Below are 24,933 nucleotides of genomic sequence, written 5' to 3'. Positions count from 1 at the left end.
AAATAAAAATGCATTTGGTGGAAATTTTCTTAATTTGCAGTATGCTCAAATACATCAAAAGGAAAGTTATATTTTTTATGACAGCTGCTGCTGAAGATGGTGATCCAAATATATTAAATTAGTGGAACAGCTACATTTGTCTGTGCACAAATGCTTTTTAAGATCAGGGTGTATAGTGCTACTAAGAGGAAACTGCACATGGAGGCAAAAGTAAATCGAAGCCCTCAATTTCTTCAGTATGTAAGCACATTTAAAAAAAAATTTGACAAAATAGTTAAACTTGCAAAACATACTGCGAATAATAACTTCATTTCAAATGCAAAAAACAAATCAAAAGCTGTTTGGTCTGTTATAAGAAGCGAAGTTGGCAGTGAGGCAGAGAGAAAATGCCCTTCTAAAATAGTGATAAATGGTAGAGCTGTTACAGAACCCAGTGCCATTTGTGAATCATTCAATGACTTTTTCATAAACTGTAACAAATTTGGTGACTGTTCACCACCAAAAACAAAGCCCAATATGACAGATAGCAATTGCCCATGTTTCAAGTTTTCTCATGTTTCCATCTCAGATGTCATCAAAATCATAATGTCCCTAAAAAATTCAAAATCTGTGGGGTGGGATGAGGTCCCCCACTGAAATAATAAAAATAGTCCGCCACAGTATTGCATATCCACTCTCTTTCATAATCAACCAATCTGTTGATGAGGGATGTTTCCCAGATCGATTAAAATATGCAGAAGTTCGACCCATACATAAAAAAGGCAAACAAGATGAATTGGGCAACTATAGACCAATCTCACTGTACCAATTTTCTCAAAAATATTTGAAAGAGCTGCATGTGATCAGATCGAAAATCACAATTCATCTAACAGCATTATCTTAGGCAGTCAATATGGTTTCAGAAAAGGCCGCAGCACAATCCATGCAATAAATGAATTAGTCACAAAAGTCAGCAGATGTCTTGATGATAGAATGTGTGTGTCAGGCATCTTTTGTGACCTGTCCAAAGCCTTCGACACAGTAAATCATGACCTGCTTCTCCAAAAATTGGCACGCTATGGTTTTCAAGGCAAATCTCTTAGCTGGATGTCATCATACTTGGCAAACAGAAAACAAAGAGTACTTATTAACATCAACGGCAAGAAATTTCTCTCTGGCTGGAAAAACACTCAATTATGTGTTCCACAAGGTTCAATATTAGGGCCACTGATTTTTCTGTATTATATTAATGATGTGCCATGTCAGGTCCAGTCTGATACTATCCTCTATGCAGATGACTCAACAGCTGTAGTCTGTTGTAAAAATGAGGGAGACCTAATTCGTCATATTGAACAAACACTTGGGGAAGTGGAGGCATGGGTCAAAAACAATAACTTGACATTAAATTTTACAAAAACAGAAATTGTTCATTTTACCACAAAACAATCTGCACAGTCTATAAGTGAAATAAGGTATATGGACAAAAAATTAGAGACTGCAGACTGTGGCAAATCCCTTGGTGTGTTAGTCAATAAAAACCTGTTATGGAGTCACCATGTTGACAACATACTGGGTCGACTGAATAGCCTTGTATATATTATGAATATCTTGTGTAGTATTACTGATTTAGCTGTAAGAAAAACTGTATATAATGCATATTTTGTTTCAGTCATTAGGTATAGTATAATTCTCTGGGGGTCTGAAAAAACAAATTTACTTAGAGCTTTTAGACTACAAAAAAGAATCATCCGAGCAATGGTGGGAGCAAAACCAAAGCAACATTGCAAACCTTTATTTGTAAAACTAGATCTAATGAGCATTCCAAGCATATACATCTATGAAACTCTCACTTTCACGAAAAGAAACCCACAACTTTTTGAGGGCAACCTCTTCTTGCATCAATATGATACTAGATATAGAACGAGCTACATGTTAGCTACCCACCATTTATAATCATATGAAAAAACCCCTTACTATATGGGCATGAAATTTGTAAATAAAATATGGAAAGATATGGATGACCCAAATGTAAAAGGTACCAAAAGAGACCTGGAAAAATATCTGAAAGATAAATGTTACTATAGTGTAGAAGATTTTATGAATGGCAACAATGCCTTATAATTGTAATTAAAATACCTCTCTGAAGATGTTACACCATCTATATTATTAGTTTATTGCCTATTTTTAGCATTATTATATATAGTGTAAAACTGACAAGTCGCCTATGTCACAATCTTTGATTGTATAAGACATGTTATGTGATTATAAAAATTGAATTGAATCGAATTGAACCCGGAAGATCTGGGAAAAACCCGGGAATTTTTTCATCCGGGAGAAAACCGGGAAAAACCGGTGAATTGTTTAGAATTCCGGGAATTTCTCATTGTATTAGTTTTCAGTTAAATTGTTGTGATTTTGACTGGTAAGAACCAATAATCTAACAAAGGACATTATTGTATCCCGCTACTGCAGAATAATACTGCAGCAACAAAACATGAACGAGAGAAAAAAAATGAAAATAAAACTTAAAATTGCAGAGGAGATGCGCCATATACAACAACTAAACAGTGCTCATACAAGTGTCTGCCAACAAAGTGTGTCAAAGGCTTTAGGAACACTATGCATTGCTTTATAACAACAAATTGCCTCCGATGAGCATGACGTGACAACTGTTTAAATTAGATTCGTTTGAGCAGTTGCGGGCGAGCTCTTGCGCCTCCGCAATTGAGTCGCGTATGAGTACTACCTCCTCCCGCTTCTGGTTACAGAAGTGTGACTGGGCGCCACTACTTAACCCATTAAGTCCCAAATTATTTTATTTAACAATTGAATTTTTTATTCCTTAATTATAATGTACATAGTATATGAACCACAATAAGTACAAAAATAGGCAAAGAATATTTACACATGCTGATATAATGGCCATCCTCAAAATAGGACGCTGGGATCTAACGGTATCTTAGAGCATACTAAAATGTATTCAAGTCTTAACTATTTATTTCTTGTGAAATGGTACAAAACACTTCACACACAGTGTTACATGGCATTTAACACACTATGTTTTTGGTTTCCCGTTGCATTTCGCTCTTACACATCTTCTTTGTGTGCTTCTTTTGTCAATCATATGACAAATTCCATCAAACCTGATCTGTGGTATCACTCTCAACTGACTTGATGGGTATTCCATTTGAAGTCCAATATTCGGTCTCCCAGTGTCCAATTTCAGGTATGTAACTGTAACAGCATGTCTGAAATCCAGTAAATCCAGTGCATTTTTCCCATGTACTAGTCTGTAGAAGAGACAGGCATTTACGAAGGCCATTTCCAGCATATGTGTAAATAGGACCCAGTACCATTTTTTCCCTATAATTACCGTCGCATATTTTCCAACTAACCAGTCATGGTGGTCAACACCTCCCATGTACGCGTATACGACTTCAAAACGGCAGGTTGTTGCACTTGTGTCTTCTTACTTGCTTGTCTATCGTACCACGTAGCTGCTCCCAAAGGTTCAACTTTGTCAAAATTTGTACCAATTGTAACCCATCTGTTGTCGTGCCGTCGAACAAATGAGACTTCACCATTCCTGTCAAACTGATAGTCATAGTTTCCTCGAACTGTCTCTTTCAGTTCGTTGCTGCTCAGTAGTGGACAGTCACCAACTCGATTGTCTCTGACAGTCCCAGTTGCTCGAAAACCCAAATTTCTCAGATGAATCAGAAGATCTCTACTAGTGAAGAAATTGTCAAAGTACACGCAATGATTCTCGAGTTTTTCAATGCAGTCCAGCATGTTTAGGACTACTCTTGATCCCAATAGTAGGTCATCTCTTGCAGTATCTCCTGGATCCTCTCCACAGTAAAAATAAAATTTGAAATAGTAGCCATTTGCTCCACAAAGAGACCACAACTTATAGCCAAATCTAATATGCTTGCCTCGTATAAACTGTTTTAGCCCACTTCGTCCATAGTATTTGACTATCATTTCGTCAATTGACAAATTTTCCTCAAATATTCCAAATTTTTGAAAAGATTCATTTATCATTTTCAAGAGAGGTTTAATTTTGAATCCGCGATCATGTTTGTTTTCATTGGCTAAGTCATTATCTTGAAAATGAAGCAATGTTTTCAACTTCTGATATTTATTCCTTGACATAGCTGACTTTATTGGTATGCCAACATCTTCATCTTCAGACCAGTATAGCTTCTCAGCAGGGAGCTTATGGTTGTGTTGTTGTTGTTGTGGTCTTCAGTCCTGAGACTGGTTTGATGCAGCTCTCCATGCTACTCTATCCTGTGCAAGCTTCTTCATCTCCCAGAACCTACTGCAACCTTCATCCTTCTGAATCTGTTTAGTGTATTCATCTCTTGGTCTCCCTCTACGATTTTTACCCTCCACGCTGCCCTCCCATGCTAAATTTGTGATCCCTTGATGCCTCAGGACATGTCCTACCAACCGCTCCCTTCTTGTAGTCAAGTTGTGCCACAAACTTCTCTTCTCCCCAATCCTATTCAATACCTCCTCATTAGTTATGTGATCTACCCATCTAATCTTCAGCATTCTTCTGTAGCACCACATTTCGAAAGCTTCTATTCTCTTCTTGTCCAAACTATTTACCGTCCATGTTTCACTTCCATACATGGCTACGCTACAAACAAATACTTTCAGAAACGACTTCCTGGCACTTAAATCTATACTCGATGTTAACAAATTTCTCTTTTTCAGAAACACTTTCCTTGCCATTGCCAGTCTAGATTTGATATCCTCTCTATTTCGACCATCATCAGTTTTTTTGCTCCCCAAATAGCAAAACTCCTTTACTACTTTAAGTGTCTCATTTCCTAATCTCCTTCCCTCAGCATCACCCGACTTAATTATACTACATTCCATTATCCTTGTTTTGCTTTTGTTGATGTTCATCTTATATCCTCCTTTCAAGACACTATCCATTCCATTCAACTGCTCTTTCAAGTCCTTTGCTGTCTCTGACAGAATTACAATGTCATCGGCGAACCTCAAAGTTTTTATTTCTTCTCCATGGATTTTAATACTTACTTCAAATATTTATTTTGTTTCCTTTACCGCTTGTTCAATATACAGAGTGAACAATATTGGGGATAGGCTACAACCCTGTCCCACTCCCTTCCCAACCACTGCTTCCCTTTCATGCCCCTCGACTCTTATAACTGCCCTCTGGTTTCTGTACAAATTGTAAATAGCCTTTCGCTCCCAGTATTTTACCCCTGCCACCTTTAGAATTTGAAAGAGAGTATTCCAGTCAACATTGTCAAAAGCTTTCTCTAAGTCTACAAATGCTAGAAACGTAGGTTTGCCTTTCCTTAATTTTTCTTCTAAGATAAGTCGTAAGGTCAGTATTGCCTCACGTGTTCCAACATTTCAACGGAATCCAAACTGATCTTCTCCGAGGTCGGCTTCTACCAGTTTTTCCATTCGCCTGTAAAGAATTCGCGTTAGTATTTGGCATCCGTGACTTATTAAACTGATAGTTCGGTAATTTTCACATCTGTCAGCACCTGCTTTCTTTGGGATTGGAATTATTATATTCTTCTTGAAGTCCGAGGGTATTTCGCCTGTTTCGTACATCTTGCTCACCAGATGGTAGAGTTTTGTCAGGACTGGCTCACCCAAGGCTGTCAGTAGTTCTAATGGAATGTTATCTACTCCCGGGGCCTTGTTTCGACTTGGGTCTTTCAATGCTCTGTCAAGCTCTTAACGCAGTATCGGATCTCCCATTTCATCTTCATCTACATCCTCTTCCATTTCCATAATATTGTCTTCAAGTACATCGCCCTTGTATAAACCCTCTATATACTCCTTCCACCTTTCTGCTTTCCCTTCTTTGCTTAGAACTGGGTTTCCTTCTGAGCTCTTGATATTCATACAAGTGGTTCTCTTTTCTCCAAAGGTCTCTTTAATTTTCCTGTAGGCAGTATCTATCTTACCCATAGTGAGATAAGCCTCTACATCCTTACATTTGTGCTCTAGCCATCTCTGCTTAGCCATTTTGCACTTCCTGTCGATCTCATTTTTGAGATGTTTGTATTCCTTTTTGCCTGCTTCACTTACTGCAGTTTTATATTTTTCCTTTCATCAATTAAATTCAATATTTCTTCTGTTACCCAAGGATTTCTACTAGCCCTCGTCTTTTTACCTACTAGATCGTCTGCTGCCTTCACTACTTCATCCCTCAAAGCTACCCATTCTTCTTCTACTGTATTTCTTTCCCCCATTCCTGTCAATTGTTCCCTTATGCTCTCGCTGAAACTCTGTACGACCTCTTGTTCTTTTAGTTTATCCAGGTCCCATTTCCTTAAATTCCCACCTTTTTGCAGTTTCTTCAGTTTTAATCTACAATTCATAACCAATAGATTGTGGTCAGAGTCCACATCTGCCCCTGGAAAAGTCTTACAATTTAAAACCTTTTTCCTAAATCTCTGTCTTACCATTATATAATCTATCTGAAACCTGTCAATATCTCCAGGCTTCTTCCATGTATACAGCCTTCTTTTATGATTCTCGAACCAAGTGTTAGCTATGATTTAGATGTGCTCTGTGCAGAATATCAGGCGGCTTCCTCTTTCATTTCTTAGCCCTGATCCATATTCACCTACTACGTTTCCTTCTCTCCCTTTTCCTGCTACCGAATTCCTGTCACCCATGACTATTAAATTTTCGTCTCCCTTCACTATCTGAATAATTTCTTTTATTTCATCATACATTTCTTCAATTTCTTCATCATCTGCAGAGCTAGTTGGCATATAAACTTGTACTACTGTAGTAGGTGTGGGCTTCGTGTCTCTCTTGGCCACAATAATGCGTTCCCTATACTGTTTGTAGTAGCTTACCTGCACTCCTATTTTTCTATTCATTATTAAACCGTCTCTTGCATTACCCCTATTTGACTTTGTATTAGTAACCCTGTAGTCACCTGACCAAAAGTCTTGTTCCTCCTGCCACCAAACTGCACTAATTCCCACTATATCTAACTTTAACCTATCCATTTCCCTTTTTAAATTTTCTAACCTACCTGCCCGATTACGGGATCTGACATTCCACGCTCCGATCCGTAGAATGCCTGTTTTCTTTCTCCTGACGACGACGCCTTTCTGAGTAGTCCCCACCCGGAGATCCGAATGGGGGACTATTTTACCTCCGGAATATTTTACCCAAGAGGACGCCATCATCACTTAACCATACAGTAAAGCTGCATGCCCTCAGGAAAAATTACGTCTGTAGTTTCCCCTTGCTTTCAGCCGTACACAGTACCAGCACAGCAAGGCCATTTTGGTTAGTGTTACAAGGCCAGATCAGTCGATGATCCAGACTGTTGCCCCTGCAACTACTGAAAAGGGAGCTTATGGCAGCCAGCAAAAAGAAGAAATTCGACAAAGACTTTCACTTCTTCAGCTGTGAGGATAAAATCCTGCATATTCTTTATATTTACCGTATATCTCACAGTTTCTGTCACTATGAACATGTATATGTTTTCATTCATCAGTTCTTTGAACATCTCCTTCGGAGTCAAGGAAGAAAGTTGTTCCTTCAATTCCTCTCTCTTTCTGCTGATGTCATGATCACTAGTTTGAGACAGCTTTGTATGAACTGGAGGTGTCTTTTTCCAATTGCTTTTCTCATCGGTAAGACGTCTCTCCTTCGATTTACTTCTGGAAACTTGGTATGTATTTGGCAGTGAAGTTTTACATACAGTTTCTTCGCTATTCTCTGATGCAACATAATGTAATTGAATAGCCCCTGGCACATCTGAGACTTCCACTGTTCCAGTAACATCGTCTGTACCTTTTTCTTTGTCTGTCATACAGTCTACATTAGGAGGACATACGGTGATATCAATATGGTCCTGGTCATCTGACGCCGCATTATAGAATGCGTCACTGTTTATTATTTTTTCTATTTCTTCGTTAGTGAGGTATCTATCTCATCTGAATGCCATTATAATCTATACAAAATGAAATGAAATAAAATGTAATAAAATATAGTGAAATGAAAGAATAATACATTAGCACAAACTACAGAAAAGGGAATGTGTGAATACGTCTGTCCATCTGGAACTGTATTATTTACTTATGGATAACATATTCATAAATATACTTACGTAATACGCGGTAAATTTCAAAGTAACTTCATATCCTGTATGTAAAAAAGAGGGGTCGTTACCTACCTTAGCAACAAAATCTGGTAAAATTACCACGTTCTGAAAAGAAAATACATCAGCAGCAGCAGAGTTTTGTTAACACCAAGTCCCAGTGTCCTATTTCGAGTACACCAAATTTTATAACAATGGAAAACAATGAATATAACTCCAATTGAACTAACAATGCAAGTAGTTTAAAAGACACGACTATAAATAATCACAAAAAGATCTTTGCCACATATTTCAAATATTACGAAATTGTTGATAAAGTAAATACCTGTAATAACAAAAAGTGTGCCTCAGTATTCAATAATCAGTTAATGGTAGGATTTGTTGCTTTTAATTTCCTGTAAGCATACATTTGTTATGAAAAGCATCAACAAGTGATGTAGAACAGTAATAGTTGCAAATTAATAATTTATTGTGTATTTATAAATAAATATGTGCTCTGTCCTCAAAATAGGGCACTGGTACTTACTGGGTTAATATTGCCCCTGTTCGGAAATATCGTCCATCCGGGACTGATGCACAGAGCAGTCCGAGTTGTGGTGGAGAGGTGGGTCGTCTCCACGTGACCTGTGATTGTGTTCAGTGATTTTGTTGTTTCCTCTTCTTTTATTGCTCTCACATTAAATGATAACAAAACGGGTTTTTGTGGCTGGGAGCTATCAAATGAATTAAAATACGTTCGCGTAATTGCGGCAGGCTAAAATATGTTAATAGTTTCAGATTTTATTTCCACCTTTCTGACAGTCAAACATTAATCGCCTTATAGAACAATGAAGTTATTTTTGCCAGTTTGCTAAAGAGATTTGGCTTTTATTAACCCTTTCTACCGAGGCAGTCAAATTATATGAAACTAATTGTTTAATTTCACTCTATTGGCCAGTTTCAACTGTTCACTGCATTCAAGTGCACGTATGGCATTATGCCATAATAAAGCACCAAACATGAGATAATGCAGTACTGGTACTCCAAGAAAATTTACATACGTATGTGCATTTTAAGCCGAATTATGCATTTTAGTATGGTTCACGATATTCCGACGTTCTTGAAATATCCTCTGGTGTCTTGTTTCTTTTATGACATAATGTAAGATCTTTTAATGTTTTACACGTACGAACATATGGACTTCCTGCATCATCGTAGCTGCGCAAGTGCGGTGACGCTTGTTATCTGGTGCTCTCTTGCAACTGCAGAAACGAACCTATTTCTAACAGGTCGCGGGAAAATATTACGAATGGTGGATTGAAAAACATTGCATTCAAAGCAGATTTCCTTTTACTTAAGATGAGCTATGTGTGAGAATGTACGATTAATTTCTTAAATCACAAAGCGTTTGACTCTCATTTAAAAATCAATTCTTTGAGGACGACCATTTAGAAGAATTTCGAACCCAGAAGATCAGACATTTACTGGCACATTTGTGTGCGCAAAAAAGATCAACATTATATGTGCAAGCTTAGCTTCCCTTCCAACTTATTAATCTTCAAGACCAATATTACATGTGAGTGCTATGCATATTAATTTAAGCCATTAACTGTTCTTATTTGTGTATTCGTGCTACTTAAGAGTGATGTTGCTATTGGCTGACTACATCACGTGTCCTATGCTGTCATCAGTTGGCGAGATCACGTGAATGAGCTATGACTGGCTTGCAAAAGTGCATCGCAATCTCGATTTCAATGTTTCGGAAAGTGACATGCATTGTTTGGTGGAATTTAAATTGATACCTTCGTAATACGAAAATATGCAGCCTACGTGATGCTGCTCATCAAAGGGCTTTCAAAACGTGTTTTCCCCCCTGAGTTTCGTTTTCTAAAGTGCCGGCAAATTCTACATCGCTATATAAAACCATAAACATTCAAAGGATTGATGAGTTTTACAGTGCCGAGGAAGAGTATACTGTCACTTAACAAGGAAAAAGTGTATTTTCACCCGGGAGAAAGTGTATTTTTAACCAGGAAATCTGGGAACTTTTTTTCCTTGTCCACATATACACCCTGAAGATGCTTGGGAGGACATCACAACATTCTTGATGAACTGACACAACATTCTTCATGAACTGAAACCTTGGCCTGTACTGTGAACTAACCTAATGTGATTGAATAGTCCATGAACTATTTAAAATGCCAGTAAAGATCCAGGCAGTAAACTTCAGTTTTAATTATTTATGTTGCAGAAGGAGCAAGTAGCTAAACTGGATGAGCTTCTTGTTATTGTTGAGAAAGTATCTGCTGTTGTAAAAGCAATATTTGAAGCAAATGAGTAAGTAGAATTCATATTACAATAGATATTGTGTTTGTATAAACTAATTTAATTGGTAACATAAAATATCCGTGACACTGTAAATTTAAAAATAAATTATCCAAGTATTGACATTCTTAACTAGGCAGTGAATAAACTAAGTAAAATAGTTTCGTATACAAGAGCTTCCATTTTCTTAATGGACGGGTTTCGTACAAATATGGCTTTAAATAAATCTTGATGTCGTTCTGCTATTAGTATATCATTAGGACAGATTCTGATTCTTACTAGTCACCAATAGAACAACAATGTTGAGATCTGATGCCTAATCTTTCAAAAACAGTCAGTTTTAAGTCATTCATGATCTCATCAAAAATTTAATATCTCAATGTTCGTGAAGTATGTCAAATAAGTAAACCACAGTTAAAGATGACTGCATTTTTAGACTATTTTCCTAGCTTGTGGTGTACAATCAATTATTATTACAGTATGTTTTTGTGAATATTTGTGTATTAGGTCCAGTCTACTTCTTCACTTGGGGGTTAGCAAATCACTTTTCATTTAACAATAAGATAGATCAGAAGAAAAAAGACTGTGTACGCTAGAAACACAATATTTTGAGAGCTTGAACCTTAATCAGCGTCAGTTTATCTAGGTCTGTATCTCTTGCATCAAATTTCAGTGAAAGCAAATATTTTACGATGATGAAATTTGTTTCCTGTATGTAGACTTCAATGTTTTTTGCTGTATTGTCTGGCAGTCAATGCATTATTACCATTTTACAGAAAAAAATTACATCAGAGTTTTCTTATTTTATATTTTCATCTCTTGTAGGAAACAGAAAAAAGAGGGTGCCTTCCATGGCGTGGATGCTGTCTTACAGGTAAGGAGATATGATGGCAAATCCTGTTCTTTATTTTAGTGTTATCCATATTGTGAACCTGAGGTAGCACCACACTCCAGTCACTTGGCTGACCAACATACTTGCACATGGGAAGCGGTAGTCTAGGGCAGAAAGTTCTGGTCTTAATTTAAAACTGTCAGTGCGTGTCACTCTATATGGTGCTGTCACATTACCCCTTGTTCTTTAGAATCTCTCTTCCAGTGTCCCTGACTCCATCCATTTGTTCATTCACATCAACTAATTTCTAGCCCAGTGGCATGGGCAACTGTCCCCTCCCATTCCAAGGAATAAAACACAGGCACACAAAACAACACTGAAAGCCCAGCACAATGTAACTGTACACAATGTAATTTTTGCCAGGATACTTGCAGGGAAGATGCCGTGACACAATGCGCCATTCCCCTATATACTGTCATTTCACTTTCATGTCAGAGATCTGTGCAATTGTGGAAGAACCGCTGGCAGTGAGGGACAGTAAGCTGTGGTTGGCAAAGCCAACTATCCAGATGTGCTATTCCTCCTGCTGCTCACTCATTGTTACAAGTTTCTCATGTTATAAGGAGTCCCTTTAGGTTTTAGTAAAACTGATCTTTTCACCATGCTTCTGATATTGAGATGTGTTCTCTCCTGTGCCTTTCCTTGCACCAGCTCTGAAAATGTTCCTGTTACCTATGTAGCTAAGAGAAGACTGATAGATATTAGACAACAAATACAATTCTAGGTAATAAGTTTCATTGCTGTAATAGTGTGAAATATTGTTTTGTTTTGTTGTAGAGGCAGAATTCTGAGGCCTTAAAAAATGAGACACTGTTTATTGGAACATTAAGTCCCCATCAAATAGATGGTGTAAAATGGATGAAGGTAAGTGTCTGTGATTTATTACCAGTGTACATTTACTAAAAATTCAGTGTTGCCACTTACATGACTACTTACTTACTTTCTTCAAGGTGCTGGACGATCATGAGCTGAGTGGGATCTTGGCAGATGAGATGGGTATGGGTAAGACAGTGCAAGTGATTGCGTTTATCTGTCTTCTTTTAGAGCAGAATATCTCTGGACCATTTCTAATTGTGACACCACTCAGTGTTCTAAATAATTGGGAATCTGAATTCCAAAGGTTTGCTCCCAAGGTAAGTTCTTTCCAAATCTGAATTCCTGAGAACACTGAAGAAATGAATCACTTTCACATTTATTTAATTTTATTTTTTCAGAACAGATGTTTATATCAACTTCATTTGTCTAAGTAACCAATACCTTTATAATTTAGTGGTGTTAATAAGACTGTCTTAGAAAGAACTGGGGATGTGAAGAAGTTAACAATTCTTTCCATGTCTTGATTTGGAGTAACAACTGAAAAACCGTTCCTTGCACAAGTGATGGTTGTCGTACTTGTCACTGCAGTGACTTCAGCTCAGTAATAATTTGGTGAAGTTTGTTCGAAGCTTCTTTCATTATTTCCAGAGGTCTGTGGGCAATGAAGAAGTGGTTCAGTGCTAGAAGAGAAACTCTAGAAGCACATTCTGTTGGTGTGGATGTTGGTATCAGTAACAGGCTTTTCATGGTAGATTGAGCTTAACAGAAAGCCTTGAACAGTGTACATTATGCCAAAGAGGGAGTTGGGTTCTGCTTGCAGGCAATAACCAGCTGAACCTGCCATCACAGGGTTTCTTGAAATAATGCCTCGTGTGGGTACTTCACTGTGAGAAATCTGTTAGCTCATCCCGTGGAAGTGTATCTGTCCTCTACAGGTCTGGTATATTCCTCCTCGATATCTTTCCAGGTAAATTCTGGGTTGGTTCCTTTGATGAAAGGGCGCATCAGACTTCCTTCACTGAATCAACCAACCCAGTTGTGTATTTCAGTCATAGCCCATTTGTGATAGTAACAACTAAAAAATTGTTAGGGAAGACTTTGGTTCATTTCACCCTTTAGCAATCCACATTTAGGTATTCTGTGATTTGCCTGTATTGCTTAAGATCAGGTCTGTATCCATTCTGTATTGTAGATAAATTTCAGTGTTGGCTGGCTTTTTCATAATTTATAATTTACAGATACCTGTTGTGAAATTCGCTGGCTCTAAAGATCAACGCATGTCATTGTACCCCAAACTGAGACGGAAGACGACAGTTCTGACTACTGATATGACTCCAGTAGTTCTGACAAGTTATGATATAGCTTTGAGAGAGCAAATACTTGCAAAGTTCGACTGGAGGTTCATTATTGTTGATGAAGGTCATAGGTTGAAGAATGCGAAGTCCAAGCTTTACAAGTAAGTTTTCTAATTTGTTAAGTAAATTATAAATACTGGTGTGATGTGAGACAGTTTATTCTGAAAGAATTATTGTGTTAATATTGTGCTGCCAGGTATACAGCCGAGCTGTTGTTTCCATAATTTGATGAGTGACCCAGATTTCACAGGTGCTAACTGTTATGCAATTAAATGTACTCACTGACTGGGCTCCTAATGGGCTATGCTCTATTGTTGATTCTGCATCACTATTTGTAGAAAAGTTCGATTCCTCGTGACTTCTACACTCTTTGATGATCTTTCATTTTTCAGGTCTCATGCTGATATTCCTGGAAGCACACTGGTCTCCTTGTATTTCATTTAATTTGAGGCACTGCTTGGCAACAACTGATTTAGTTGGTTATTTTAGTTGGGTGTGTTGGTGATGATATTTGTCTTTGCATCTATCTTCAGCTGTTCTAACCTTAACGAGAGTAAGTGGTTATAGTTGGGATGAGATGGCTGATGGATTCTGGGGAGAGATTCTGGGATAGGCGTAAGGATTTTAATAGGGATTGGAGGCTATGCTGGATGGCAGGGCTTGCAGGTGTGTGTCAGGCAGTGGATGCCTTCTTGTCAAGTAATCTCTGTGGCTTGTCACAACATTGATGGTGCCTTTGTCTACAGTGAGGCTGATTAAATAAAGGTCTGTTTTGAGGCTGTGGATGACAGTATTCCAGAGAAGGGACATTGGAAGATGCCAAATTGAATGTGTATGTGCACTCTACAGTTCTAGAGGAGGATTCATCCAAAAGCTAATAAAATTCTCAGTGCCAATCAATGACTCGGTGCCTCAACTATTCAATATTTTGTTATTTTTATTCCTTAAATAATGTATGTCTAGCAGTTATATACATTTCCACAGGGTGTATACGACCCGGGACAACCGGGAGATCCGGGAAAAACCCAAGAATTTTTTCATCTGGGAGAGAACCGTGGAAAAACGCGGGAATTGTTTAAAATTCCAGGAAGTTTCATTGTTTAAGTTTTCTGTTAAATTTTTGTGATTTTGACTGGTAAGAACCAATACTCTAACAAAAGATATTACTGTATCCCGCTACTGCAGAATAATACTGCAGCAACAAAACATGGACGAGAGAGAGAGAGAGAAAAAAAAGATAATAAAACTTAAGCTTCAAAGGTAATGTACCGTATACAACAACAAAACAGTGTTCATACGAGCGTCTGCCAACAGCAAAGTGTGTCAAAGGCTTTAGGAAGACTATGCAATGATTTGTAACAACAAATTGCCTCCGATGAGCGTGGCGTAACAACTGTTTCAATTAGATTCGTTTGAGCAGTTGCGGGCGGACTCTTGCGCGTGCGCAGCTGAGTCACATATGAGTAGTACTTTCTCCCGCTTCTGGTTACAGAAGTGTGGCTGGGCGCCAGTACTTAATATTACCCCAGTTCGGAAATTAATAAATCTGGGGCTGATGCACAGAGCAGTCTGACTTGTGGTGGGGAGGTGGGTCGTCTCCACGTGACCTGTGTTTATGTTTAATGATTTTGTTGTTTTCTCTTCATTTATTGCTCTCACGTTAAATGATAACAAAACGGATTTTTGTGGCCAGGAGCTGTCAAATGAATTAAAATACATTTGCGTTATTACGGGAGGCTAAAGTATGTTATTAGTTTTTGATTTTATTTCCACCTTTCTGATAGTCAAACATTAATCGCCTTACAGAACAATGAAGTTATTTTTGCCGGTTTGCTAAAGAGATTTGGCTTTTATTAATCTTTTTTGTTGAGGCAGTCAATTTATTTGAAACTAAGTGTTTAATTTCCCACTATTGGCTAGTTTCAACTGTTCACTGCATTTCAAGTGCACGTATGGCATTATGCCATAATAAAGAACCAAACATGAGATAATGCAGTACTGGTACTCCAAGAAAATTTACATACGAATGTGCATTTTAAGCCAAATTATGTGTTTTAGTATGGTTCACGAAATTCCAACGCTCTTGAAGTATCCTCTGGTGTCTTGCTTCTTTTATGACATAATGTAAGATCTTTTAATGTTTTACACGTACGAACATATGGACTTCCTGCATCATCGTAGCTGCGCAAGTGCGGTGACGCTTGTTATCTGACGCTCTCTTGCAACTGCAGAAACGAACCTATTTCTAACAGGTCGCGGGAAAATATTACGAATGGTGGTTTGAAAAGCGTTACATTCAAAGCAGATTTCCTTTTGCTTAAGATGAGCTAAGTGCGAGAATGTACCATGAATTTCTTAAATCACAAAGCGTTTGACTCTCATTTAAAAATCAACTCTTTGAGGACGACCATTTAGAAGAATTTAGAGCCCAGAAGATCAGACATTTACGTCGTTATTAAAAATTTTACTGGCATATTTGTGTGATGTATTTTAAAGTGTAACAAGTGCAAAAAAGATCAACATTATATGTAGAAGCTTAGCTTCTATTCCAGCTTATTAATCTTAGAGACCAATATTATATGGGAGTGTTGAGTGTATTAATTTAAACCATTAACTTTTCTTATTTGTGTATTCATGCTACTTAAGAGTGATCTTGCTATTTGCTGACTACACCACGTGTCCTATGCTGTCATCAGCTGGCGAAATCACGTGACATTAGCTATGAAGGGCTTACAAAAGCGCATCGCAATCTAGATTTCAATGCTTTGGAAAGTGACATGCAGTGTCTGGTGAATTCGAATTTATACCTTTGTAATACGAAAATACGCAGCGTACATGTTGCTGCACATCAAAGGTCTTACAAAACGTGTTTCTCACCCCTGAGTTTCGTTTTCTCGTATACACCCTGTTTCCAATATGTAGACACTGGCAAGAAGTTAAAAATAGACTTTGGAAGAAAGGTATACATACATACAGTGGTGATTTTACACAGTGTTGCTGTTATGCCTCTTTTATGAGTGAGGAAAATGTCAGCTAGGTGGAGAGTCACCTCAGGATATGGCACGATACTGCCTTATGCTGTAAAATTAGAGACAGCGTGCTGTGTGAATGGTCTCTGGGCTTAAGCTCTTGTGTGGATGCATAAGATGTAGTATATGTTACTTTGTTGCCTGATACCTCTCTACTTGTTTATCTGTAGAAACAGTGAAACCCGATATAACTTTGAATTGATAAAGGGGTAGAAAGGTTTTTGCAGTACACGTACACAAGACCCAAAAGAAGTATTGTTAACACTCAAACTTGCCCTACTTTATACCTGTAATGTACCACATAGTGACATCCTGTAAATAGACATAAATGTTGCACATAAATAAACCCCCTGGATGAAAGAATAACCCTTATTTTGGAAGGCACATTTTGAAAACTGACTCTTTTTTTTTTTAGGTAAATTACAAAAATAAGTTTCAGTGCTCAACAGCATTATTAATAGTTGTCATATTAAAAGTCTAGCTAACAAACCATCTTCCTCAATGTGGACCACCACCTCACAGATGGCTACATCTGTACGTCTGTCTGTATCAGACCTACTAACCACCCGCAATACCTCCACTTTGACAGCTGCTCCCATTCCATACCGAGAAGTCCCTTCCATACAGCCTAGCCACCTATGGCTGTTAACATCTGTAGTGACAAGCAGTCCCTCTCGAAATATATCAAGGATCTCACTGAGGCCTTCACAGACAGTTAGTACACTCCCAACCCTATACAGAAACAAATCTTCCATGTATTATGTCTCCTGTCACCTGCCACCTCCCAAAGTCCCACTGTTTGGCCACAGAGGAGCATTCCCCTCATGACTCAGTACCATCCAGGATTGGAACAACTGAATCACATTGTCTGCTAGGGTTTCAACTATGTCTCATCATGCACTGAAATAATGAATGTCCTTCTCTTCCTTGCTTCTTCTTCTGAGAGAGTTCAGGAAGTTGGTTCTGTACAGCAATTTTTTTAAGGGAAAAAAACTGTTACTTTGTGGCCTGATACCTCTCCACTGATACAACTCCTTCCCACCTTTCCAACGGTGGTATTCTGCCACCCACCAAATCTACACAATATCCTACTCCATCTCTGCACAACACCTGCTCTCAAACACTGGACTCGCATTCGGGAGGACGACGGTTCAATCCCGCGTCCGGCCATCCTGATTTAGGTTTTCCGTGATTTCCCTAAATCACTCCAGGCAAATGCCGGGACGGTTCCTCTGAAAGGGCACGGCCGACTTCCTTCCCCATCCTTCCCTAATCCGATGAGACCGATGACCACGCTGTCTGGTCTCCTTCCCCAAACCAACCAACCAACCAACCTGCTCTCAACCCCTTGCATCATGGCTCATATCCCTGTAGTAGACATAGATGCAAGACCTGTCCCATACATCCTCATACCTAGTGCAGTCTGATCACAAGAATCACCTATCCCATCAAAGGCAGGGCTGTCTGTGAAAGGAGGCGTGTGATCTACTAATTAAGCTGCCATCACTGTGCTGCATGCTATGTAGGCATGACAATCAACACACTGTCTGTTGTATGAATGGCCGCTGTTAGACTGTCACCTAGAAACACCTGCACCACCCAGTTGCTGAGCATGTGCTGCCCGACTCAATGGTCTTAATTGTAGTGACTGCTCCACAGCCCATGCCATCTGGGGATCTTTCCTACCAATGCCAGCTTTTCTGAATTGCACAGGTGGGAACTCTCCATGCAATATGTCCTATATTTCTTTAACCATGTCATTGTCCTTTACCCTCCTATCCACTTCCCTGGTCCCACTCCAGCCCTATACAGCCCTTTATTCCAACGACATCCACAGCCTTTTCTACTTACCTCCTTTCCCCTGCCCCCTCCCCACCATATCTCTGTATGCTTCCTCAAGCAGCACTTTACTATTGCCCACACGTACCCTGTTATCCCTCCTCCCTCCCTGCCGCAATCTCCTTCTTGTTCCCATCACTCAGATTGCTTCTCCCATCATGCACAGTTGCTCGCAGTCTAACCTTGGCAGCGTGAGACAGTATCATGTGTGTGTGAGCAGCATTTGAATCTAATTCAGAAGGCCTTTTAGCCGAAAGCTTACTTGAGTATTCTTTTTGTTGTGCCTGTTTGTGAGTCAACATCTCCATTGTGTGATGAGTAGCAATCTTATCATTATCATAATACAGGGTGCATATGACTTAGGCCAACCAGGAAGTCCGGGAAAAACCTGGGAATTTTTCATAATTTTAGATTATAGTTATGTTTTTGTGATTTTGACTGGTAAAAATTGATTCTCTAGCAAAGAATGTTACTGTATACTGCTACTGGAGAATAATACTGCAGCAATAAAACATAAATGAGAGAAAAAAATAAAACTTCAGTTGCAAAGGAAACGCGCCATTTACAACAAAACGCCATGCACACACAAGCATCTGCAAACAGCAAAAATATGTCAAATTGGGCGAAGACTATGTAATATTTCATAAACATAAACTGCTTTCTATGAGAGTGACGTCACAACTGTTTACTTTAGGTCCATTTGAGCAGTTGCCAGCGGGCGCATGCACATGCGCAGTTGACTCGCATATGAGCAGTGCAGTCTCCCGCTTATGGCTACTTGATGTGTGGCTGTTAGCTGCATTGGCAGTAGCAACAAGCAGCCAGATCCCAATGAGAAAAATTTTTCTCGCCCACCCTAGCTGCCAGATTCGCACATGCGCAGAGTTGTCTGAGTTATAATAGGGAGGGTGGTAGTCTCCACATGACCAGTGTTTGCGTTAAGTGATTTCACTGTTTCCTCTTCGTTTACAGCTCCCATGTCAAATGAAAACGAAACAGATTTCTGTTTCCGGGAGCTATCAAGTGAATTAAAATAAATCCACATAATTAAGGAAGGCAAAAATATATTATTAGTTTCAGTTTTCTGATTTTATTTTATTTCCAAGTTCTTAGCAGTCAAGCATTAATTGCCTTGCAGAACAATGCTAAAGAAATTTGGCTTTATTAATCTTTTCCGCTGAGGCAATCAATTTATTTGAAACTTAAGTGGCCGGCTGGAGTGGCCGAGCGGTTCTAGGCACTACAGTCTGGAACTGTGCGAGCCCTATGGTGGCAGGTTCGAATCCTGCCTCGGGCATGGATGTGTGTGATGTCCTTAGGTTAGTTAGGTTTAAGTAGTTCTAAGTCCTGGGGGACTGATGACCTCAGAAGTTAAGTCCCATAGTGCTCAGAGCCATTTGAACCATTTTGAAACCAAGTGTATCATTCCACAGTATTGGCTAGTTCCAATTGTTCACTGAATTTCAAGTGCACATTTTCATCTTCTGCCATGTATGCCATTTCGCCATAATGAAGACCCAAACATTAGATAGTACAGTACTGGTACTCCAAGAAAATTTACATCCCAAAAACCACACTGTAAAGCTTAATATCAGGTGGGACCTACTTCATTGTGAATCTGGACAAACCAGTGTGCATTTCAAGCCGAATTATGCACTTTGGTATGGCTTACGAAAGTCCAATGCTCTTGGAGTATCCTCTGATGTCCTGTTTCTTATGGCATAATGTAAGATCTCTTAATGCTTTATACATATGAACGTGCAGGGTTCCTACATCACTGCAGCTACGCACGCGCAATAGTGCCTGTTTTCTGGTACTCTTTGGCAACTGCTAAATCGAACCTGTTCCTAACAGTCTTGGGATAGTATTGCGAATGATGGATTTGAAAACCGTTATTTTCAAAGTAAATTTCCTTTTACACAAGATCAATTCTGTTACTTGTGAGAAAGTGGGATGAATTTCTTAAATCACAGGGCATTTGGCCTCGTTTAAAACTGAACGCTGAGGACCAGCCACTTAAAATAATTTTGAGCCCAGATTTTAAATTTACTGGCACATTTGTCTGATGTATCTTAAAGTATAACACACACAAGAAAGATTAGCTTCTCTTGTAGCTTTTTAATCTTAGAGGCCAATATTGTATGTGAAAGCTTAGCTTTTCTTGTAGCTACACTATGTGTGTTAGCATGAACCATTAACTTTTCCTTATGGTGTGTTCGCATTACATAATAGTTATCTGGCTATTGGTTGACTACAACAGGTGTTCTATGCTCTGAATATCTGCTGTCATCGGCTGGCGAGATATGATTGGTTTACAAAAGGGCATCGCAATCTCGATTTCAACTCTGTGGAAAGTAACGTGCTGTGTTTGGTGCAATTTGAATTTATACTTTTGTAATACAAAAATATGCAGCGTATATGTTGCTGAACATCAAAGATCTTTCAAAACTTCTCCTTTTTTCATCAAAGGTCTTTCCAAAAAATGGTGTCTTTATGTTAATATAAGAGAAAGAAAGGAATGGTTGACCACAAACAAGTCAGCAACTCCCTTCTGAGAGACCAGTGTGCACTCAAAGAAGATGACGATATGCATCTGGTGGAACAGCAACGGTTTGATTTACTACAAATTGCTTCTCTGAGGTGTAACAACTGAGATGTCTAGCACATAATCCCAAGAACAAAGACCCAGAAGACTGTGAAGTGATGCTACTCCATGAGAATGCCCGCCTGCATTCTGCTAGACTGACAAAAAACGCTATACAGGAATTGGCTTGAGAAAGTCATTATGCACACACTTTATTCACCTGATCTTGTGCCCTCAGATTTTCACCTTTTCCATTATTCATTGAAGAATCTCTAAGGAACTTTCTTTCCGGATGAAAATGTGCTCTGAACATGGTTTGATGAGTTGTTCGCCTGAAAACCATGTGTCTTGTACAGTTGTGGAATCTTAAGTTACTCCAGTGTTGGCAGACTGTTGTAAATAATGAAGGAGAATATATAATTGATGCTTAATGTCTCTGTTATGTGGACAGAATTTAATAAGCTTCTGGAAAAACACTATGAACTTACACATCAACCTAATAACTCTCTGTTGTTAGGAGGAACTTATTGTGATACTGATTTGTTGTAAAATTATGGAATAATTTTTAAGCTCATGAACAAATTTATTTATTTATTTATTTTTTTCCCTAACAGAGTTTGCTCCCCGTTAGGAATAGACAAAAGTTCTCAAACAGCAGTCATACAGACTTAAACTCACTTCAGTCTATCTCCACATCTAGTACACTGTAAATAGAATTACTGACTTCAGGAAGCTGTCAGTATATTTTCACTTCATCGGTTAGCAAACAAGAAAATTAGATGGCATATGTGGTTCTGTGAAAAGAGAATCCAATATATCATCTTCAAGAGAGAGGAAGCAGTGTCGTCAGACATATTTATTAAAAAAATTGAGTTAAGATAATCACTATTAACAAAGTGTATAATGGAGCTAATTTTGTTACATTGAGGCTATTTTCTGACTGTTACAATTTAAAAAAAGATAGCAGAACTGTTTGGAAATCCTAAATTCCTTCCGGATTATCAGTGCTTGGTGCAAGAATTGGTGAGAGATTTAAATAATGCTGTACTCTATATTGTAAGTCATTAGGAATCACGTTTCCTTATTAGATATGTGTCTTTCAGTACTGTGAGGTTCATTGAGTAGTTATATTGTAATAAAATGTGACCTGCTCAGTCAACAATTGTTCGACCATTACAAGGTAATATTCCATTTTCAGAATGTTATCTAGAAGTGCTCTGGAAACATTTGCACTTTTTTTTGTTTTCTAAAAATGCACAATTTATTATTTCTTGCATTTCAGCACCCTAAAATTCCACAGAAGCCGCAGTAGACTTTTATTGACTGGAACACCTTTACAGAATGATATTAATGAATTGTGGGCATTGCTAAGGTTTGTGTTGCCCAAAATATTTCCTGAAGAAAATCTACTTGAGGATTACCTCAAGGTTTCTGACTTTCAAGGAAATGCTGAGATGGAGGAGGATAAAAGATCTGTTATCAATAAAGTGCACCAGGTTAGTGTGTTTCATGGACTTGAGTATTTCATTGTTGATAGAAGCCTAATATTGCATTTGTCTTTTCCTTCAGTGTAATTGCAGTAGAATCTCGATTAACTGTCGCTTTTGGGACCAAAAGATGCTAAGGATGCTAAAAATATCGCTTAATCAAAGGTGAATGGAACAAGTTACTTATAGAGCTCAAAACAATGTAATAAATCAAAATTAACTAAAATCAGACAATGGAAAATCCAGGATGGAATGTAACAATATTATGAAAAGGAAAGTTGCCACTCACCATATAGCGGAGGTGTAGTCACAGATAGGCACGACAAAAAGCCTGTCACAAATAAAGCCTTCATCAAAAATAGATGACACACACACACACACACACACACACACACACACACACACACTGACTGACTGCAGTCTCAGGCAACTGTAGTGTGTGTGTGTGTGTGTGTGTGTGTGTGTGTTTTTGATGAAGACATTATTTGTGACAGTCTTTTTGTTGTGCCTATCTGTGACTCAGCATCTCCACCATATGGTGAGTGGCAACTTTCCGTTTCATAATAAAATCAAGTAAAGGAATTAAATTTCTAATAAAGAGAAAAGAAAACAAAACCTTACAAATTGAAAAGCCACTTAGTGTAAAGTGGGTTGTTTTTTTTTTTAACCCTGAATTTGTGGCAGCATATGCCACTTATTTGCTACAGTATATTCATGATAGTTGTAACAGGTGGCTGTTGTTCCAGATACTGAGGGCAGTCTCTAATGCACCATTGATGCAGATTGGCTGATCTTTTCGTCTTCCTTTTCTTCATCATCTGATTCCTCTTGCTCAACAATATACTGCTGCTGCAAAACAAGATTGATGTCCTGATCATCATAAAATTCTCCATTGTGACAGCAGCGATATCACCTTCTGCTGGCTACTGCTCAACATCAGCAGGCTATATATCATTTTGAAGAGATTGTAAATCAGTGACTAAATCTGCAGTATATGGCTTGGGAGTTCTTACTCTTGATTTAGGTTAGGACACCTTCTTCCATGATTTTCATTGAGTGATTTTATTAAGTTCTGATAAATTTTCGGTTTCATAAACTTAAATAACACTCGGAAAATGTTAAAACTATTAGTTGATTTTATTATATTGAAGGAAGGAGAACCTGAAACAACTGAAGCAATAAAAAACGACAACAAGTGTGCTTTTAAATTGTTGAAATTACTTATCATAAATGGCAGACATAATCATTAAATTGCAGTCTCACCACCTCTCCTCAGTTCAATGATATTACATTTAACATTAACAAAAATTAAGATAAACCCAACAAGCTTCTCAAAGCGATGGATCCAGGAGTTCTCCAAATGTACATGCTTTGGCGGTGGTGAAGTTGATGCATGAAGTTTAATATAACTTTAATGTGCCTCGATGACGTGTCCCCCCCCCCCCCCCCAATCCCTCCCTCCACCCCCCCCCCCCTCCCCCAGGATACACAAATTGGTAACTGGAGTGGAATTTGATTACTGCTGGACAGCAAGTATTTCAGGCAGAGTAACTCGGCAACAGCTGTTGCCAGAGCTATACATTCTGCCTCTGTACAAGACAGAGAAACACTAGTATGTTTCTTCGTTGCCCAACACATTGTGTTTCCAAAAAATTGTAGGCCTAACAAATAATGTAAGATAGATCTTGTCTGCCATTTTGTTACAGTTTGCATCAGCATAGGCTGGAAGAACTTCATGATTTCCTTTTTTTTTAATGTAGTTTCATATTGATGTTTCCTTTGATATATCTCAAAACTCTTTTTCAAGCATCTACAGAGTTCTTCTGATGGATTGTTTTGTTATCTGCTCAAGAATTTTTGACCACAGCGCAAAAATTTGCAGTTTGACTTCTATAGTTGTCTTCACTGGGTTACATCTTGAATGTTGAATCGTTGTGGAAAATTCTTCAAATATGACGGTTGGTCAATACATTTCTCCTTTCTTCCTTGAAATCTCGATTACCAAGAATGATTGTGGTTCTCCCAATTCTTTTATTTTAAACATATATTTTAATGTAAATTTCACTCTGTCTATTTCCTCTGTATTATTTCCTGCTGTCAGAATGTCATCAACGTAGAGCGCTATGGAAATGACAAGTTCCTTTAAAATTGTATAGTAAAGACAGTTATCTGCTTCTGACTGAGTGAATCTTACAGAGATAAAAAAATGTGTGAATCGAATGATGCCATGCTACTGGTGCTTGCTTTAAGCCATATAAAGACCTCTGTAAACTGCAAACCAAACCAGTTATGTCTTTCAGTTCTTCAGGAAAAGCCACTCCTTCAGGAATAACCATGTACAATTCTTCCTTGAGCAATCAATGAAGAAAAGCTTCGGCAACATCAGATTGTTTCAGAACCATTCCTTGTTGGATTGTAACAACTATCACCATTCTAACAGTTGCAAACTGAGCCACTGGTGCATATGTTTCCTTGTAGTCAAACCCCTTTTTCTGTGAACATCCTTCAGCCACAAGTCCAGCC

At 38.4% G+C, this 24,933-nt stretch overlaps 1 protein-coding gene across 3 annotated transcripts in view; it reads left to right on the top strand.

Moving 5' to 3' along the window:
- The window catches only part of LOC126416255 (uncharacterized), a 137,821-nt gene that overhangs the window by 30,207 nt on the left and 82,681 nt on the right, over nucleotides 1-24,933 (top strand). For all 3 annotated transcript variants that reach the window (XM_050083882.1, XM_050083883.1, XM_050083881.1), the window contains 6 exons: nucleotides 10,335-10,420; nucleotides 11,234-11,282; nucleotides 12,078-12,164; nucleotides 12,251-12,433; nucleotides 13,355-13,572; nucleotides 22,206-22,419. In XM_050083882.1, the coding sequence (XP_049939839.1) occupies nucleotides 10,335-10,420; nucleotides 11,234-11,282; nucleotides 12,078-12,164; nucleotides 12,251-12,433; nucleotides 13,355-13,572; nucleotides 22,206-22,419 (837 nt within the window). The remainder of the gene's footprint in view (nucleotides 1-10,334; nucleotides 10,421-11,233; nucleotides 11,283-12,077; nucleotides 12,165-12,250; nucleotides 12,434-13,354; nucleotides 13,573-22,205; nucleotides 22,420-24,933) is intronic.

Source organism: Schistocerca serialis, chromosome 8 (genome assembly GCF_023864345.2).
Source record: "Schistocerca serialis cubense isolate TAMUIC-IGC-003099 chromosome 8, iqSchSeri2.2, whole genome shotgun sequence".
Taxonomy (NCBI): domain Eukaryota; kingdom Metazoa; phylum Arthropoda; class Insecta; order Orthoptera; family Acrididae; genus Schistocerca; species Schistocerca serialis.
This window is presented reverse-complemented; position numbering and strand designations above follow the sequence as displayed.